The following is a 20929-nucleotide window of genomic DNA, read 5'->3' on the forward strand; positions in this document are numbered from 1 at the left end:
TCAATCTCAATGTCTGATTCATTCCTGTAACATATACTGCAGTGAATTGTAAACAGTAGAGAGGTGTCATTCCTGTAAGATATACTGCAGTGAATTGTAAACAGTAGAGAGGTGTCATTCCTGTAACATATACTGCAGTGAATTCTAAACAGTAGAGAGGTGTCATTCCTGTAACATATACTGCAGTGAATTATAAACAGTAGAGAGGTGTCATTCCTGTAACATATACTGCAGTGAATTATAAACAGTAGAGAGGTGTCATTCCTGTAACATATACTACAGTGAATTGTAAACAGTAGAGAGGTGTCATTCCTGTAACATATACTGCAGTGAATTATAAACAGTAGAGAGGTGTCATTATTGTAACATATACTACAGTGAATTATAAACAGTAGAGAGGTGTCATTATTGTAACATATACTACAGTGAATTATAAACAGTAGAGAGGTGTCATTCCTGTAACATATACTGCAGTGAATTGTAAACAGTAGAGAGGTGTCATTATTGTAACATATACTACAGTGAATTGTAAACAGTAGAGAGGTGTCATTCCTGTAACATATACTACAGTGAATTGTAAACAGTAGAGAGGTGTCATTCCTGTAACATATACTGCAGTGAATTCTAAACAGTAGAGAGGTGTCATTATTGTAACATATACTACAGTGAATTATAAACAGTAGAGAGGTGTCATTATTGTTATGTATAGAAAACATTGTGTAATGCTGCCTGTTGTTAGTGATGTTTAGGTCGTTGTTTTATGAGTGACAGTGTGCTTGTTGGGTGACAACCTTTGCTACTGTTATGGAAGAACGAGTTGATTTGAGACATGTATGAAGTGATTTGGTAGTTTTAGTGCATTTTGGATGTGAAATGAACTGCTGTGTCAAGCTGAAAGTTGGTTAGGAGAACTGTGAAGAGTTTTGAAAAAGTGACCTAAGTATTGAGAAATGGGTCCTAGGGATTGTAAAAAAACTGTCATTCATACTGTATGTTGTAGTCTGTCCAAGAGGGGAATCACACAAGACTGACAGCCTGCCAGTTTATTAAAAGCATTCAGTTGATTACATGGCAGTTTAGAGAGCAACATCATAACAATAATCTACTTCATAATCAATAATCAATATCATAACATTTATAATCAATAACATCATTATCTATATACTACTAACAACATCATAACAATCTACATCATAATCAATATCATAACATTTATAATCATAACATCATTATCTATATACTACTAACAACATCATAACAATAATATACATCATAATCAATATCATAACATTTATAATCAATAACATCATTATCTATACAGTTGAAGTCAGAAGTAAAAAAAAAAAACCTTAGCCAAATACATTAAAACTCAGTTTTTCACAATTCCTGACATTTAATCTTAGTAAAAATTCTGTTTTAGATCAGTTAGGATCACCACTTTATTTTAAGAATGTGTAATGTCAATAGAATGATTTATTTCAGCTTTTATTTCTTTCATCACATTCCCAGTGGGTCAGAAGTTTACACACACTCAATAAGTATTTTGTAGCATTGCCTTTAAATTGTTTAATTTGGGTCAAACGTTTTAGGTAGCCTTCCACAATAAGTTGGGTGAATTTTGGCCCATTCCTCCTGACAGAGCTGGTGTAATTGAGTCAGGTTTGTAGGCCTCTTTGCTCGCACACACTTTTTCAGTTTTGACCACAAATTTTCTATAGGATTGAGGTCAGGGCTTTGTGATGGCCACTCCAATACCTTGACTTTGTTTTCCTAAAGCCATTTTGCCACAACTTTGGAAGTATGCTTGGGGTCATTGTCCATTTGGAAGACCCATTTGCGACCAAGCTTTAACTTTCTGACTGATGTCTTGAGATGTTGCTTCAATATATCCACAAAATTTTCCTGCCTCATTATGCCATCTATTTTGTGAAGTGCACCAGTCCCTCCTGCAGCAAAGCCCCCCCACAACATGATGCTGCCACCCCGTGCTTCACGGTTGGGATGGTGTTCTTCGGCTTGCAAGCGTTCCCCTTTTTCCTCCAAACATAATGATGGTCATTATGGCCAAACAGTTCAATTTTTGTTTCATCAGACCAGAGGACATTTCTCTAAAAAGTACGATCTTTGTTCCCATGTGCAGTTGCAAATCGTAGTCTTGCTTTTTTATGGCGGTTTTGGAGCAGTGGCTTCTTCCTTGCTGACAGGCCTTTCAGGTTATGTCGATATAGGACTCGTTTTACTGTGGATATAGATACTTTTGTACCTGTTTCCTCCAGCATCTTCACAAGGTCATTTGCTGTTGTTCTGGGATTGATTTGCACTTTTTGCACCAAAGTACGTTCAACTCTAGGAGACAGAACGCGTCTCCTTCCTGAGCGGTATGACGGCTGCGTGGTCCTATGGTGTTTATACCTGCGTACTATTGTTTGTACAGATGAACGTTGTACCTTCAGGCGTTTGGAAATTGCTCCCAAGGATGAACCAGACTTGTGGCGGTCAACAATGTCCCATGATGTCAAGCAAAGAGGTACTGAGATTAAAGGTAGGCCTTGAACTACAACCACAGGTACACCTCCAATTGACTCAAATGATGTAAATTAGCCTATCCGAAGCTTCTAAAGCCATGACATCATTTTCTTGAATTTTCTAAGCTGATTAAAGGCACAGTCAACTTAGTGTATGTAAACTTCTGACCCACTGGAATTGTGATACAGTGAGTTATAAGTGAAATAATCTGTCTGTAAACAATTGTTGGAAAAATTACTTGTGTCATGCACAAAGTAGATGTCCTAACCGACTTGCCAAAACTATAGTTTGTTAACAAGAAATTTGTGGAGTGGTTGAAAAACAAGTTTTAATGACTCCAACCTAAGTGTATGTAAACTTCCGATTTCAACTGTAGATACTACTAACAACATCAAAACAAAAATCTACATCATAATCAATATTATAACATTTATAATCAATAACATCATGAGAGGTAAACAACAACAACAACAAACCAAAATGACTTGAGAAAAAGATGACCCCTTTATTAAAATGTTTTTCAAAATGCAAAGAATGACCAGATGATTATAATAATACATGGACTAATAATGGAAACACTTCAAGATAAAGAATCTAAGAGACACTAAATAAGATAAAGAATCTAAGAGACACTAAATAAGATAAAGAATCTAAGAGACACTAAATAAGATAAAGAATCTAAGAGACACTAAATAAGATAAAGAATCTAAGAGACACTAAATAAGATAAAGAATCTAAGAGACACTAAATAAGATAAAGAATCTAAGAGACACTAAATAAGATAAAGAATCTAAGAGACACTAAATAAGATAAAGAATCTAAGAGACACTAAATAAGATAAAGAATCTAAGAGACACTAAATAAGATAAAGAATCTAAGAGACACTAAATAAGATAAAGAATCTAAGAGACACTAAATAAGATAAAGAATCTAAGAGACACTAAATAAGATAAAGAATCTAAGAGACACTAAATAAGATAAAGAATCTAAGAGACACTAAATAAGATAAAGAATCTAAGAGACACTAAATAAGATAAAGACATTAAGACAAAAGCAAAAAGCTATTTATTCTGGAACACAAAACAGACGTAATTGAGCTACTCTCTTAAAATAATCAAAACCCATGTTACTCCAAACCCCATGTTACCCAAAACCCCATGTTACCCAAAACCCCATGTTACCCAAAACCCCATGTTACCCCGAACCCCATGTTACCCAGAACCCCATGTTACCCCATGTTACCCAGAACCCCATGTTACCCAGAACCCCATGTTACCCAAAACCCCATGTTACCAAAACCCCATGTTACCCAAACCCCATGTTACCAGAACCCCATGTTACCCAGAATCCCATGTTTCTCTGGTGGTAAAACCAAACTAAAAGGAATAATGGTGGTTACAGTCACTCCTTTTAGATTTCTTCCAAGGTTCTAGAAAGAGAAACTAATTCTGAACTTGTTATTAAACTTAGAATCACTTCAGGTTTGTCACCACATTTTAAACACCAGTCCACTGCTGAACATCCATTTAAAACACAAAACTGACCTAAGATCAGCATGTAGGGTCAGCTTCATTCTACTCCTACTCCGTCCCCTGGGCTGCTCTCTCCTCTCCCGGTCCAGCTTCAGCTCTGGAGCTCAGAGAGACCATCTCCATGGCATTGACATAAAGATCCATGCTGCTCACCCTGTTCACTCTCTTCTGCCTCCTGGTGGGCTAGGGAGACACAGCACCAACAGTCAGACAAATACTGGTACTGTCTCTCTTTCTGTCTGTCTGACTGTCTCTCTCTGTCTGTCAGTCTCTGTCTGTCTCTCACTGTCTTTGTCTTTGTCTTTGTCTGTCTCTCTCTGTCTGTCTGTCTGTCTTTGTCTGTCTCTCTCTCTCTCTCTCTGTCTGCATGTCTCTGTCTGTCTGTCTGTCTGTCTGTCTGTCTGTCTGTCTGTCTGTCTGTCTGTCTGTCTGTCTGTCTGTCTGTCTGTCTGTCTGTCTGTCTGTCTGTCTGTCTGTCTGTCTGTCTGTCTGTCTGTCTGTCTGTCTGTCTGTCTGTCTGTCTCTCTGTCTCCCTCTCTCACTCTCTCACTCTCTCTGTCTATCTGTCTCTCTGTCTCTCTGTCTCTCTGTCTCTCTGTCTCTCTGTCTCTCTGTCTCTGTATGTCTGTCTCTCTCGTGTGGAAGGTGGTCAAAGTTTTAGACAAAGTTATAAGTCTGGTTCATGTTCAGTTACCTGTGATGGTGAGGGAGAGGAGCTCACTCTCAGAGGAGAAGTTATGAGAGAAAACATAATTGTCATAAACACATCTGTAGTTCCCTTGGTGGGAGTCATCTGCAGCAGGGAAGAGGAAGGCAGCAGAGTGATTGACAGCTGTCTGGGTCTGGGTTCTGTTGGAGCCGGTGAACGTGAGCAGGAAGGAGCCTCCTGGGTACTGTGGCTGAGTGGAGCAGGTGATGGTGAAGCTGTAGCCCCTGAACACCTCGGGCCCCTGGTGGCCCCTGGAGACCCCTCCCATTGAGTCAGTCAGGGAGATATCAGGCTGGAACAGGAGATCTGTAACAATAAAAGAGAACAAGAAAAACCTCTTCAACTAGTTTCCTTAAGATATGACAATAACATCAGCATGTAACAGTGCTAGCCACCCTCCCTCACAGGGCAACATTAGTAGTGGGCCTACAGTCACTGAGACAACATATGTTGATATCAGGCTTAAGCAGGACATCTGGAACAAGAGGAGAGAAAAAGAAAACGTAGCTCCTCAACTACTTTCCTCATTTAGATATGACAATAACATGACATGTGACAGTGGTAGTGAGTAGAGACGTTCACTGAGATAACACTCAAATACAAAGCATTCTGGGATATTTAAGTTGTATTTGATTCCTACTTGACTGAGTGATCTATTTAGTAAAGCAGACTGACAAGCAAAACAGTCATCATGAGAGGTGCAGAGGAAGTTGTATGAATGAAGGAAATCAGTTGAATATAATTATCATATCTTGTTATTACCTGAGCAGATCACTGTGAGTCCAGGAGAGAGATAATCAATTCTGGAACACTCCCTCAGTGCAGACTCAGACCCAGAACATATAATGTTATTCCCTCTAGTGGTGTTTCCAGGTAGAACTGAAACAGTGGAGCCACAACCCAGCTGTCTACACACTACTGCAGCTACATCCTCCTGGTCCAGGTCTACAGCTCGCACAGTCCTCCACTCTCCCTGGTCGTACCGCTCCACTCCACCAGCACAGCGACTGCCTCCTCCCACCAGCCTCACATCATCAGGCTCTGAGAAAAGAAAAGAGAGAGACAGTAATCTTACTATTTTCTCACTAAAACACACCTATATTGTCTCTCATATTCTTCACTCCAGGTGAGAAACAATGTTGATTGAGTGACAAACTGTTTCTTACCTGAGCAGGTGAGTCCAACAGCATTACCAGGTAGACAGGTGTTGTTTTCTCTGTCTGAGGTGTCACAGTCCAGGAGAAGGGACTCTTTGCCTTTACACTGGAACTCTTTATCCCAGGTCTGACCCTCACCTTCTCCATAGAGCCCCCCCTGTAGAGCTGCAGGAGCCCCACAGCCAAGCTCCCCACAGACTACCTCTGCATCCTGCCGGTCAAAGTCAGCTTCACACACTGAGGCCCAGGACTGATTGGACTTCACCTCCACTCTCCCAGAGCAGAGACCAGCTCCATCCACAAGCCGCACAGACTCTGGAGAAAAAGACTTGGTTGAACATTCAATCAGTTTTGTTGATGACATTGTCAAGGACTAAACACAAATACGTTGGATAAAAGATTGTAGTTTGCTATGTTTGATACTGTAAGAGGTAGAAATGGGTTCTTAGTCACTCAGGATAGGGTTGGGAATAATGCAGGCAGGAGACTTTATAGAAAATAAACACTTTATAGAAAATAAACAGCTGGACATCCATCAGGCAGCTTCACTTCAGTACCATCTGAACTACAATGATCTGCCCATGAACATCTCCCATAAACCAATATGACAAACACAAATATAATGTTTAAATACATCTGACATCTCTCCCTCTATTTAAATGAAATAAAAACACATAAAACATGATACATGGTAATATTGTATAATGTATAAATAAATCTCTCAATATGACCAGTCTCTTACCTGAACAGGTCACATGATGATAATATTCACCAATACAGTCACCAGGTTCTCCTATGATGTCACACTGTCTAATAGAAGACTCATGTCCCCTGCATCTATATAGTCTGACTCTTCTTCTTCCATCTTCAACCAGAGGTCCTCTAGATTCAGCTACAGGATTCCCACAGTCCAGCTCTCTACACACAACCTTAACCTCTCTCATCATTCTCCACCACCCAGAACATACACCTGACCACTCTCCTCTGGAGAAGACTTCCACTGTCCCAGAACAGGATGTGGTCCCATTCACCAGTCTGACTGAGAGTTCAGCTGTAAACAGCAGAGAGGAAAACACAGTGGTGAGGACAGATGATGACAGTGATTCTGTTATTCTAACAGCAGTAGTGCTTTGTGGTTGACAAGTATTAGTAGTTCCATAAAACACTACTTGTTATTGGGGTTTAGAATGGTTTGTATGGACACATGAATTTCTCCATGTGGGATAATAAAGTTGACTAATATTGAACTGCTATAATCACTGTAGATTTATACTCTACCTACCTGGTGGACTGACGCTTTGAGCCTGGAGATCTGAGGAGAAAGAGAGAGAGGAGGAAGAGAGAGAGAGAGAGAGAGAAAGATAGAGAGAAACAAAGGAGAAAGGGAGGAGTCAGAGGAAGAGAGAGACAGAGGTTAAATGAACATCAACATGACCTTTCATGATGTAATGGGGAAGACAGGCTTATCGTTGGTATGGTGCAACAACACCCATGTGTACATACACTATATATACAAAAGTATGTGGACACCCCTTCAAATTAGTGGATTCTATTTCAGCCACTCCCCTTCCTGACAGATGTATAAAATCAAACTCAGATTTACTATAAAAAAAATTGGATTACCTTTGCTCTTCTTCGTCAGAATGCACTCCCAGGACTTCTACTTCAACACCCAATGTTGTTTTGGTTCCAAATAATCCATAGTTATATCCAAATAGCTGCGTTTTGTTCTTGCGTTCAAGACACTATCCAAAGGGTGACGCGCCGGTGCATAACGTGACAAAAAAATTCTAAATATTACATTACCGTACATCGAAGCATGTCAAACGCTGTTTAAAATAAATTTTTATGCGATTTTTCTTGTAAAATAGCGATAATATTCCGACCGGGAGACCTTGTTTTCGTTCAAACACTGAAAATAGAAAATGGAGTCTTCACATGCACGCGCGCACCAGTGTCATTGTTCTCATAACAACCACTTTCCAAAACCCCTACTGTTTTTCGCCCAGGGACTGCAGAGTCATCATTCCCCATTCTGGCGCCTTCTGAGAGCCTATGGGAGCCTTAGAAAATGTCACGTTACAGCAGAGATCCTCTATTTTCAATAAAGAGGCTATAGAAGGACAAGAAATGGTCAGACAGGGCACTTCCCATATAGAATCTTCTCAGGTTTTGGCCTGCCATATGAGTTCTGTTATACTCACAGACACCATTCAAACAGTTTTAGAAACTTTAGGGTGTTTTCTATCCAAATAAAATAATTATATGCATATTCTAGTTTCTGGGCAGGAGTAATAACCAGATTAAATCGGGTACGTTTTTTATCCGGCCGTGAAAATACTGCCCCCTATCCTAAACAGGTTAAACAGCTTGGAGAATTCAAGAAAATGATGTCATGGCTTTAGAAGCTTCTGATAGGCTAATTGACATCATTTGAGTCAATTTGAGGTGTACCTGTGGATGTATTTCAAGGCCTACCTTCAAACTCACTGCCTCTTTGCTTGACATCATGGGAAAATCAAAAGAAATCAGCCAAGACCCCAGAAAAAAAATTGTAGACCTCCACAAGTCTGCTTCATCCTTGGGAGCAATTTCCAAACACCTGAAGGTACCACATTCATCTGTTCAAACAATAGTACGCAAGTATAAACACCATGGGACCACACAACCGTCATACCGCTCAGGAAGGAGACGCGTTCTGAAAGGGAGAGGCATTTAATACATTTGCTTTTGTCTGTTTTTCGTCAGTTTTTTTTGCTTTCATCTGTCATGAATAAAAATTAGACATGGGGGGTCATGAATACACATTAGACATGGGGGGGGGTCATGAATACATTTACATTTTAGTCATTTTGCAGATGCTCTTATCCAGAGCCATTTACAGTAGTGAATACATACATTTCATACATTATTTTAATTTTTTTTAAATTATTATTATTTTTGTACTGGCCCCCCCATGGGAATCGAACCCACAACCCTGGCGTTGCACACACCATGCTGGCGTTGCAAACACCATGCTCTACCAACTGAGCCACAGGGAAGACCCGAATACAGATTAGACATTTGTGGTGGGGTCACATGAATACACATTAGACAATAGGGGGTCATGAATACACATTAGACATGGGGGGTCATGAATACACATTAGACATGGGGGGGGTCATGAATACACATTAGATATGGGGGGGTCATGAATACACATTAGACATGAGGGGGTCATGAATACACATTAGACATGGGGGGTCATGAATACACATTAGACATGGGGGGTCATGAATACACATTAGACATGGGGGGTCATGAATACACATTAGACATGGGGGGTCATGAATACACATTAGACATGGGGGGGATCATGAATACACATTAGACATGGGGGGGGTCATGAATACACATTAGACATGGGGGGGGTCATGAATACACATTAGACATGGGGGGGTCATGAATACACATTAGACATGGGGGGGTCATGAATACACATTAGACATGGGGGGTCATGAATACACATTAGACATGGGGGGTCATGAATACACATTAGACATGGGGGGTCATGAATACACATTAGACATGGGGGGGGGGTCATGAATACACATTAGACATGGGGGGGTCATGAATACACATTAGACAATTGGGGGGTCATGAATACACATTAGACATGGGGGGTCATGAATACACATTAGACATGGGGGGGTCATGAATACACATTAGACAATTGGGGGGTCATGAATACATATCCAACTCAAAACCCAAAGAAGGCAAGGAGAGGACACATGGAATCAAGGAAATGCAATCTAACTAGCTGACAGGATGATGAAATACTGTACTAGGCCTGGGTAATATGAGGGTGATAATATTTCATGTTTCATACTCCCACCAAACTACAGTGAAGTCTGTAGGCTCCATCGGGAACTTTCCCCTAGATACATGTAACCCTCTCTTCTGAGGGACCTGAGTTCCTATCAGTTTGGACCTAGTATCTAGGTGTGTGGCAGTAGTATTAGACTAGGTGGTCTGTAAGTAGTCAACATGTTAATGGAATCCACGTTTGAAGATTGTTTTGGTCACGTTGACTGGGAAATGTTCCATAAAGCCTCAGACAATAACATCGATTTATACGCTGACTCGGTGAGTGAGTTTACTAGGAAGTGCATTGGAGATGTTGTACCCACTATGACTATTAAAACCTACCCTAACCAGAAACCATTAGTGCAAAACTGAAAGCGCGAACCACCACATTCAACCATGGAAAGAGGTCGGGGAATATGGATGAATATAAACAGTGTAGTTCTTCCCTCTGCAAGGAAATTAAAGAAGTGAAATGTCGGTATAGGGACAAAATGAAGTTGAAGACACGAGACGTATGTGTCAGGGTCTACAGGCAATCACAGACTACAAAAGAAAACCAGCCACGTCACAGACACCGACATCTTGCGACACCGACGTCTTGCTTCCAGACAAGCTAAACACCTTCTTTGCCCGCTTTGTGGATAATACAATGACACTTACGTGGCTCGCTACCAAGGACTGCGGACCCTCCCTCTTCTTCTCCGTGGCCGACGTGAGTAAGACATAGAAACGTGTTAACCCTCACAAGGCTGCTGGCCCAGACGGCATCCCTAGCCGCGTCCTCAGCGCATGCACAGACCAGCTGGCTGGGGTGTTTACGGACATATTCAATCAATCCCTATCCCAGTATGCTGTCCCCACATGCTTCAAGATGGCCACCATTGTTCCTGTTCCCAAGAAAGCTAAGGTAACTGAACTAAATGACTATCGCCCCGTAACACTCACTTCTGTCATCATGAAGTGCTTTGAGTGACTAGTCAAGGATCATATCACCTCCACCTTACCTGCCACCCTTGACCCACTTCAGTTTGCATATCGCCCCAACAGGTACACATACGATGCAATCGCCATCACACTGCACACTGCCCTATCCCATCTGGACAAGAGGAATACCTATGTAAGATTGCTGTTCATTGACTACAGCTCAGCATTCAACATCATAGTACCCGCTAAGTTCATCATTAAGCTTAAGGCCCTGGGTCTCAACCCCGCCTTGTGCAATTGGGTCCTGGACTTTCTGATGTGCCACCCCCAGGTGGTGAAGTTAGGAAACAACATCTCCACTTAGCTGATCCTCAACACTGTGGCCCCACAAGGGTGCGTGCTCAGCCCCCTCCTGTACTCCCTGTTCACACATGACTGTGTGGCCATGCACGCCTCCAACTCGATCATCAAGTTTGCAGACGATACAACAGTAGTGGGCTTGATTACAAACAACGACGAGACAGCCTACAGGGAGGAGGTGAGAGCACTCGTAGTGTGGTGTCAGGAAAACAACCTCTCACTCAATGTCAACAAAACAAAGGAGATGATCGTGGACTTCAGGAAACAGCAGAGAGCACCCCACTATCCACATCGACGGGACAGTAGCGGAGAAAGTTCCTCAGCGTACACATCACGGACAAACTGAAATGGTCCACCCACAGAGACAGCGTGGTGACGAAGGCGCAATAGCGCCTCTTCAACCTCAGGAGACTGAAGAAATTTGGCTTGTCACCTAAAACCCTCACAATCTTTTACAGATGCACAATCGAGAGCATCCTGTCGGGCTGTATCACTGCCTGGTACGGCAACTGCACCACCCTCAACCGCAAGGCTCTCCAGAGGGTAGTGCGTTCTGCACAACGCATCATCGGGGGCGGTATTATTAGTCAGTTTAAATAATGCCACTTTAATAATGTTTACATATCCTACATTACTCATCTCCTATGTATATACAGTATTTTATACCATCTATTGCATCTTGCCTATGCAGCACGGCCATCGCTCATCTATATATTTATATGTACATATTCTTATTCCATCTCTCTACATTTGTGTGTATAAGGTAGTTGCTGTGAAATTGTTAGAATACTTGTCAGATATTACTGCACTGTCGGAACTAGAAGCACAAGCTTTCACTACACTCATATTAACATCTGCTAACCATGTGTATGTGACCAATAAAATGTGATGTGATTTGATGTAGTGCAGGGCCTCCACCTAATAAGTAAAGATATGTATTTACTGACTTGGGTCTATGGTGGCAAAACTGCTGTTATGTTTATCCAGTGTATCTATGTATTTAATTAAAGTCTGTTATAATGTTTATCCAGTGTATCTATGTATTTAACTATAGTCTGTTATAATGTTTATCCAATGTATCTATGTATTTAATTAAAGTCTGTAATAATGTTTATCCAGTGTATCTATGTATTTAATTAAAGTATGTAATAATGTTTATCCAGTGTATCTATGTATTTAATTAGTCTGTAATAATGTTTATCCAGTGTATCTATGTATTTAATTAAAGTCTGTAATAATGTTTATCCAGTGTATCTATGTATTTAACTAAAGTCACATGATGTACTAATGAGACTTGCTCCCTCTGCTAGAACACTTCCCCTTTGTCTACATGACTGACTCATGGTTCTGGACTCACAGCCAAATGCTGTTTCTCCATATCCTGTTATTTAGCAGTAGACTGAACTAAGCTGTGAGAGATGAACAGGACAAATGGTTGTGGGTCCTTTGAGAAACACTGTTGAGACATTGAGTACTGTGAAATGGCATGACATTTCTCAACAAGACCTCACCACAAAGTCACAATGTGGAAAGGTGTGTCATTACAGATGAGATTATATATAATTTAATACATTAGCTTTCATCTATTTTTGTTTTCTCAATCGTTCAGTTCCATAGGTCAGGGTCAAGCTGAGCTGGGCCAATAGTGGAAGACGTTACTGGTTGACTATATTCAGTTGACTGTTTGTTACTATGTCAGTCTATCTCTTTTGACACCTCCCTCCATCTCCTCCCCTTATCTATCACCCTCCCCACCCCTTCCTCTCGCTCTCCTCTCTCTCGTTCTCTCTCTCTTCCTGACATATAGCATCAGGCCTGTTGATCTTGACTCAAGTAACAGACCTCTAGCATCTACACCCCTCCTCTTCTCCTGCTCTAACGTAAAACCAATATAATATAGAATATGTACTCTCATTCATTTACATAGAGACAGATACAATCAATCATTGACACACTGAATATACAACAGTCAGATGCATGACACCATCACCAATGTTCATCTAACTTTATATTCATATATTTATATTTGATGATTTTATTTTTAATCCCTGACCCCGTATAAGGCCTTTTGCCTCCTGCCAGGCCGTCATTGTAAATAAGAATTTGTTCTTAACCTCTTAGGGCTAGGGGGCAGTATTTACACGGCCGGATAAAAAACGTACCGATTTAATCTGGTTATTACTACTGCCCAGAAACTAGAATATGCATATAATTATTGGCTTTGGATATAAAACACCCTAAAGTGTCTAAAACTGTTTGAATGGTGTCTGTGAGTATAACAGAACTCATATGGCAGGCAAAAACCTGAGAAGATTCTGTTCAGGAAGTGGCCTGTCTGATTATTCCTTGAGCATCTTGACTCTGTTTATTGAAGACTGAGGATCTCTGGCATGACGTGACACTTCCTACGGCTCCCATAGGCTCTCAGAGCCCGGGAAAAAGCTGAATGATATCGAGGCAGCCCCTGGCTGAAACACATAAGCGCTTTTGGCAAGTTGTCTATCAGCGGACAATGGACTTAGGCGCGTGCACGAGTCGACTCCATGCTTTATTTTCTTTCGTCTTTTTACCTAAACGCAGATTCCCGGTCGGAATATTATCGCTTTTTTACGAGAAAAATGGCATAAAAATTGATTTTAAACAGCGGTTGACATGCTTCGAAGTACGGTAATGGAATATTTAGAATTTTTTTGTCACGAAATGCGTCGACCCTTCTTTACCATTCGGATAGTGTCTTGAACGCACGAACAAAACGCCGCTATTTGGATATAACTATGGATTATTTTGAACCAAACCCAACATTTGTTATTGAAGTAGAAGTCCTGGGAGTGCATTCTGACGAAGAACACCAAAGGTAATAACATTTTTCTTATAGTAAATCGGACTTTGGTGAGTGCTAAACTTGCTGGGTGTCTAAATAGCTAGCCCTGTGATGCCGGGCTATCTACTGAGAATATTGCAAAATGTGCTTTCACCGAAAATACATTTTAAAATCACACATATCGAGTGCATAGAGAAGTTCTGTATCTATAATTCTTAAAATAATTGTTATGCTTTTTGTGAACGTTTATCGTGAGTAATTTAGTAAATTCACCGGAAGTTTGCGGGGGGTATGCTAGTTCTGAACGTCACATGCTAATGTAAAAAGCTGGTTTTTGATATAAATATGAACTTGATTGAACAGAACATGCATTTATTGTATAACATAATGTCCTAGGGTTGTCATCTGATGAAGATCATAAAAGGTTAGTGCTGCATTTAGCTGTCTTCTGGGTTTATGTGACATTATATGCTAGCTTGAAAAATGGGTGTCTGATTATTTCTGGCTGGGTACTCTGCTGACATAATCTAATGTTTTGCTTTCGTTGTAAAGCTTTTTTGAAATCGGACAGTGTGGTTAGATTAACGAGAGTCTTGTCTTTAAAATGCTCTAAAATAGTCATATGTTTGAGAAATTGAAGTAATAGCATTTCTAAGGTATTTGAATAACGCGCCACAGGATTCCACTGGCTGTTACGTAGGTGGGACGATTTGGTGCCACCTGCCCTAGAGAGGTTAACTGACTTGCCTAGTTAAATAAAGGTTAAATATTAATATGGCAATGGTCTATTTGCATGTAGGCCTACTGCAGCTCTGATTGGTTATGCAGCACCGGTCTTTGTAGAGTCGGGATGAGTCTGTCAATGTAATAGAATCCTACTCCGATGTGTTCTGTCTACAACATCTCTTACATAGTTGGCTTTGTTTCGGTATGTTGCAGTGAACGAGGCTAATATTCCATTGATCGATCACATTTGCCACATTAAGGGACACGTTGAAAGTGTTAACTAGTATGGGCTAGGTGGGACGCTACCGTCCCACCTGTGGGACACAGCCAGTGAAATAGCAGGGCGAAAATACAAAACAGCAAAAACCTCATAATTCAAATTTCTCAAACATACTACTATTTTACACCATTTTAAAGATACACTTCTCCTTAATCGAACCACGTTGTCCGATTTCAAAAAGGCTTTACGGCAAAAGCAAAACATTAGATTATGTTAGGAGAGTGCCAACACAAGAAAAACCACACAGCCATTTTCCAAGCAGGAGAGGGGTCACAAAAACCATAAATACAGCTAAAATTAAGCACTAACCTTTGATGATCTTCATCAGATGACACTCCTAGCACTCAATGTTACACAATACATGTATGTTTTGTTCGATAAAGTTCATATTCATATCCAAAAACAGCATTTTACATTGGCGCGTGATGTTCAGAAAATATTTTTCCTCCAAAACTGACGGTGAATCAGCACAACAATTTACAAAAATACTCATCATAAACGTTGATAAAATATTAAACTGTTATTCAAAGAATTATAGATAAACATCTCCTGAATGCAACCGCTGTGACAGATTTCAAAAAAGCTTCACGGGGAAAGCTCACTTTGCAATGTTTTGGAAGAGCGCTCTGTTTGATTGTTTCTGTTCCTCTCTCCGTCTCTGTAGCTTCCGGGTTTGCTGGAATAAGGACACGAGCTTCTTCTTCTATGGTATAATTGTGTTCGCAACAATTATATGTGCATTCCGCCACCTACTGTTCAGGTGGATAATACGACTCCAAAAAGGATAAACATTTTATAATATAAATAAAATAAATTCAATACAAACTATAAGTAACGAAATGTTAATTAAACTAAATCAGCCTGCTTTTCTATTTTAATCAGGTCCCTACACAGGCTCAGAGGGATCCTGTGATGGAGGGACATTTCCTGGTGACAGTAGTCCTTGAAGTGCTTCTGCCGTAAGTCTTGGAGGCCCAAAAACTTCTCTGCTGCAGTTATAATAATGTGCAGTACAATTAATAACTGTGGCTGTAAATGCTACAAAATCCACCTTTTCCACAATAAGTGTATCCAGATCATTTCATTGACATATAACATTTGCAACTGGTCGTGGTACATCCACCTCCATATCTTCTTCAGAACTGTGGCCTCTTTCCCTTCAACTCTCTTCACCACCTCCACATAGGAGACTTGCTGTACAGCCCTGATCCTTGACTCCTCAACCTCTTTCACCCTAACAGGGCATTCTGGGAATTCAGAAATATGATCCCTACCACAGTTACAACATTTTATATTTACACTCTTCTAGAGCATATTCCTTCCGTCTGAAAACACTTGACACAGAAAACTTCTTTCACTTTTTACACGAACGCTCTTATGGTGTATCATATATATCCCAACTTTACATAGGGTGGTAAATACTCATCAAACACCAATAATACAGATAAACTCTGCTCCTTTCCCCCCATTCTCCATAGGGTCAATATTACAGAAAAACAGCTACATTCTCCATAGGGGTCAATAATACAGATAAACAGCTACATTCTCCATAGGGGTCAATAATACAGATAAACAGCTACATTCTCCATAGGGGTCAATAATACAGATAAACAGCTACATTCTCCATAGGGGTCAATAATACAGATAAACAGCTACATTCTCCATAGGGGTCAATAATACAGATAAACAGCTACATTCTCCATAGGGGTCAATAATACAGATAAACAGCTACATTCTCCATAGGGGTTAATAATACAGATTAACAGCTACATTCTCCATAGGGGTCAATAATACAGATAAACAGCTACATTCTCCATAGGGGTCAATAATACAGATTAACAGCTACATTCTCCATAGGGTCAATAATACAGATAAACAGCTACATTCTCCATAGGGGTCAATAATACAGATAAACAGCTACATTCTCCATAGGGTCAATATTACAGATAAACAGCTACATTCTCCATAGGGGTCAATAATACAGATAAACAGCTACATTCTCCATAGGGGTCAATAATACAGATAAACAGCTACATTCTCCATAGGGGTCAATAATACAGATAAACAGCTACATTCTCCATAGGGGTCAATAATACAGATAAACAGCTACATTCTCCAGACGGGTCAACAATACAATAATATAATAATGCCCAAAGGTACGCCAGAGACATCACAATATTTACACCATACCACTCCTGGTTACTATGACTACACCATATCAACACCATACCACTCCTGGTTACTATGACTACACCATATCAACACCATACCACTCCTGGTTACTATGACTGCACCATATAAACACCATACCACTCCTGGTTACTATGGCTACAACATATCAACACCATACCACTCCTGGTTACTATGACTACACCATATCAACACCATACCACTCCTGGTTACTATGACTGCACCATATCAACACCATACCAGTCCTGGTTACTATGACTACACGATATCAACACCATACCACTCCTGGTTACTATGACTACCCCATATCAACACCATACCACTCCTGTTTACTATGACTACACCATATCAACACCATACCACTCCTGGCTACATCCAGTTGGCCAGCAGTAGCCCTATAGTGCACTTGATTTGCTCTCTGGGCCAGCCAGAAAGGCAGTTTTTACATTCAGACACATGAAATGGTTCAATATGGCAACAGCTTGCCTACCCGGCGTGCAGGGCAACTGAATCAGGTGCACCTACTGCCATCAGCCCGAGACCCCCCCATTAATAGGAACACAAGGCTTTATCGTGGGTTTTTACAGAAATGTTTGGCGATCCACTAGGAATGCCATGGAGATCAACCGGTTGGTGACCACTGTTCTAGAACATTTAGTGAAGTTCAATCTCGTGCTTCTCACTGTTGGCTGATTTATCTGCAGTTTAGAGGGAACATTGTGTCACACACTGATCTGTTTCACCTGTCTTTGTGATTATCTCCACCCCCTTCCAGGTGTAGCCCATCTTCCCCATTATCCCCTGTGTATTTATGCCTGTGTTCAATGTTTGTCTGTTGCCAGTTCACACTGTTTGTTTGAGTCAACCAGTGGTTTGTGTCTGCACCTGCTTTTTCCCTAGTCTCTGTTTTCTTGTCCTCCCAGTTTTGACCCTTGCCTGCCCTGACTCTGAGCCCGCCTGCCTGACCACTCTGCCTGTCCTGACTCTGAGTCCGCCTGCCTGACCACTCTGCCTGAGCCTGCTTGCTGAGCTGTACCTCTGCCCTCCTCTGGATTACTGACTGCCTACTCTGAGCATGCCTGCTGTGTTGTACCTTTGTCCCCTTACTCTGGACTATCGACCCCTGCCTGCCTTGACCTGTCTGTGCCTGCCCCTGTTGTCTGCATTTGGGTCTTACCTTGGTTGTAATAACACTGACCATCACATCTTAACTGACATTAGTGCCTGTCCCCAGATGGACAGTTACGCTACAGTAAAGTACATTTACAGGTGATCACATCATTGTCCTGCTTTGAGACAGATTTTTACTGTCTGCTTCCAGTTGCATGTTCTTTTACTAGTCCTGCAAATGGTAATATATCAAAACATATCTCAGTAACTGTCACAAGTGGATATCAGTATAACAGCATCCTACCTATACCCCAGAACAGGATAATCAAAATCACTGCAGGTATCATATCTGTCTCTAACTGGGGCTCCACTGAGCGAAACCGGTCTACTGTCATGAAGAGAGGACTGAAGAGTGAGAAATACTGCTAGGCTATATGACTTCTAACTCATTACTTCCTTACTTCAATGATGTGGCAAACTGCTAAGCAAATCAGATCAGTTAAACCCACCTACCTACAGGAAACATTGACATTAGAAAAACTCCACAGGAAACTGCTGACAGAGCAGCAGTTACACATAGTGTGTCCTATAATATCTTACCTAATTGTCAGTGCTTGACTTGGGAAAGTCACCTCTAACTTTCTGTGGTGTAGAAGCTAGAGGTATGTTACCCAAGTCAACTCAACAGGTGTGGTAGTAAATTACAAATTAGACATGCTGTGATGTTTTTTTTACTTAGATAATTGTTTGTTGTTAAATGCTAGTGTTTTTTCACTGATACAAACTTGTCTTGTGTGACTTAGTGATAAGTCTGGGCGTACAGCCAAGAGCTGTTTTGGTGTGACCGCAGTGTGTGACACATCCTGTTTTTCACAATCTGCAGGAACTCAGCTGTGTGGAAACATGCAGAACGGATCAGAGAATAGTGTGAGCTGTGGTAACTCTAGACGGCTGAGCCCTGGTGCTGTCAACGTCAGCTATCTTCATCTGCACAGACAAGTTAGTCACATTTTACACACTATGTTCCTCACCCTCTCTCTCCCTCCTCCCCTGTCTCATTCTACCAACCCAGTCTGTCAATAAGTCCTATCTTTCCCTCGCATCTCTCTCTCCCTCCTCCCCTGTCTCCTTCTACCAACCCAGTCTGTCATTGAGTTAGTCCTATCTCTCTCTCCCTACTGAGTACTTGTAAGGGTGCGTGATGGTGGCAGGGAAGTCAGGCGCAGGAGATCGAACTTGGTATAAAACGGAGCAGTTTAACCTCTCTCGGGAAGGTGGGACGAAATCGTCCCACCCTATTCAACAGCCAGTGAGAAATTAGAGCGCAAAATTTAAAACCACAAAATATTTATATCCAAAAACAGCATTTAACAGTGGCGCTTGAAGTTCAGAAAATATTTAGCCTCCAAAACTGCCGGTGAATCAGCGCTACAATTTACAAAAATACAATTCAAAAACCTTAATAAAATATTAAACTTTCATTCAAAGAGTTTTAGATAAACATCTCCAGAATCGAACCACGTTGTCTGATTTCAAAAAGGCTTTACAGAGAAAGCAAAACATTACATTATGTTAGGATATCACCACAGCAACAGAGTAACAAAACAGCCATTTTCTTTGCGTTTTCAAAGAAACGGTATCCATCCAAAAGCAGAAAACCAGCTAAAATAAACCACTAACCTTTGACAATCTTCATCAGATGACACTCCTAGGACATCATGTTACACAATACATGCATTTTTTGTTCTATCAAGTTCATATTTATATCCAAAAACAGCATTTTACAGTGGCGCGTGAAGTTCAGAAAATATTTAGCCTCCAAAACTGCAGGTGAATCAGCGCTACAATTTACAAAAATACAATTCAAAAACCTTAATAAAATATTAAACTTTCATTCAAAGAATTATAGATTAACATCTCGTGAATGCAACGGCATTGCCAGATTTCAAAATAACTTTACTGGGAAATCACACTTTGCAATAATCTGACTACTGTGGTCAGAAAAATACACTAGGCGATACAGATAGCCACCATGTTGGAGTCATCTAAATTCATAAATAGCATTAGAAATATTCACTTACCTTTGATGATCTTCATCAGAAGGCACTTCCAGGCATCCCAGATACTCAACAAATGTTGTTTTGTTCGATAAAATCCATAATTTACGTGCAAATAGCTCCTTGTTGTTCGCGTGTTCAGGTCAGCTACTCAAAATGTCGGAAGCGCGCCGAAAATGTGACGATGAAAGTAAATTTTTTTTTATTTACGTTCGTTCAAACATGTCAAACGTTGTAAAACATCAATCTTTAGGGCCTTTAGAACGTGAAGATCCAGTAATATTTCAACCGGACGGTTCCTGTGTCTTGAAAAAAGTTTTTGGAACGGAGCATCCTCTCTCGTGAATGCGTCCCAATGAAGTGATGTCATTCCCTGGTCTACAAGTTCCATGCCTTCTCATTCGGCCTCTGTTCATCGTAGATGCTTCAAACAACTTCCTAAAGACTGTTGACATCTAGTGGAAGCCTTAGGAAGTGCAAAATGAACCCTAACTCACCGTGTGTTCGAATGGCAATGACTTGAAAGGACTACAAGCACCAGAATTTTCACTTCCTGCTTAGATTTTTCTCCGTTTTTTGCCTGCCATATGAGTTCTGTTATACTCACAGACATCATTCAAACAGTTTTAGAAACTTCAGAGAGTTTTCTATCCAAATCTACTAATACTATGCATATTTCAGTTCCTGGGCC

General features: G+C 40.7%; 1 protein-coding gene across 2 annotated transcripts in view; it reads right to left on the reverse strand.

The window, feature by feature from the left end:
• LOC123732929 (scavenger receptor cysteine-rich type 1 protein M130) overlaps positions 1-18603 on the reverse strand; it is a 137460-nt gene extending 118857 nt beyond the window's left edge. The window contains exons 1-6 of one of the 2 annotated variants that reach the window (XM_045712248.1): positions 18486-18603; positions 7207-7236; positions 6667-6975; positions 5934-6239; positions 5530-5808; positions 4730-5073 (exon numbers count right to left, since the gene is read on the reverse strand). In XM_045712248.1, the coding sequence (XP_045568204.1) occupies positions 4745-5073; positions 5530-5808; positions 5934-6239; positions 6667-6975; positions 7207-7236; positions 18486-18576 (1344 nt within the window). In that variant the 5' untranslated portion in view covers positions 18577-18603 and the 3' untranslated portion in view covers positions 4730-4744. Of the gene's footprint in view, positions 1-4729; positions 5074-5529; positions 5809-5933; positions 6240-6666; positions 6976-7206; positions 7237-18485 lie in introns of those variants that run through there. The other variant, XM_045712247.1, reaches the window with a different exon arrangement.
• Positions 18604-20929: the final 2326 nt, after the last annotated feature.

This window comes from Salmo salar, unplaced genomic scaffold (genome assembly GCF_905237065.1).
Source record: "Salmo salar unplaced genomic scaffold, Ssal_v3.1, whole genome shotgun sequence".
Classification (NCBI taxonomy): Eukaryota; Metazoa; Chordata; class Actinopteri; order Salmoniformes; family Salmonidae; genus Salmo; species Salmo salar.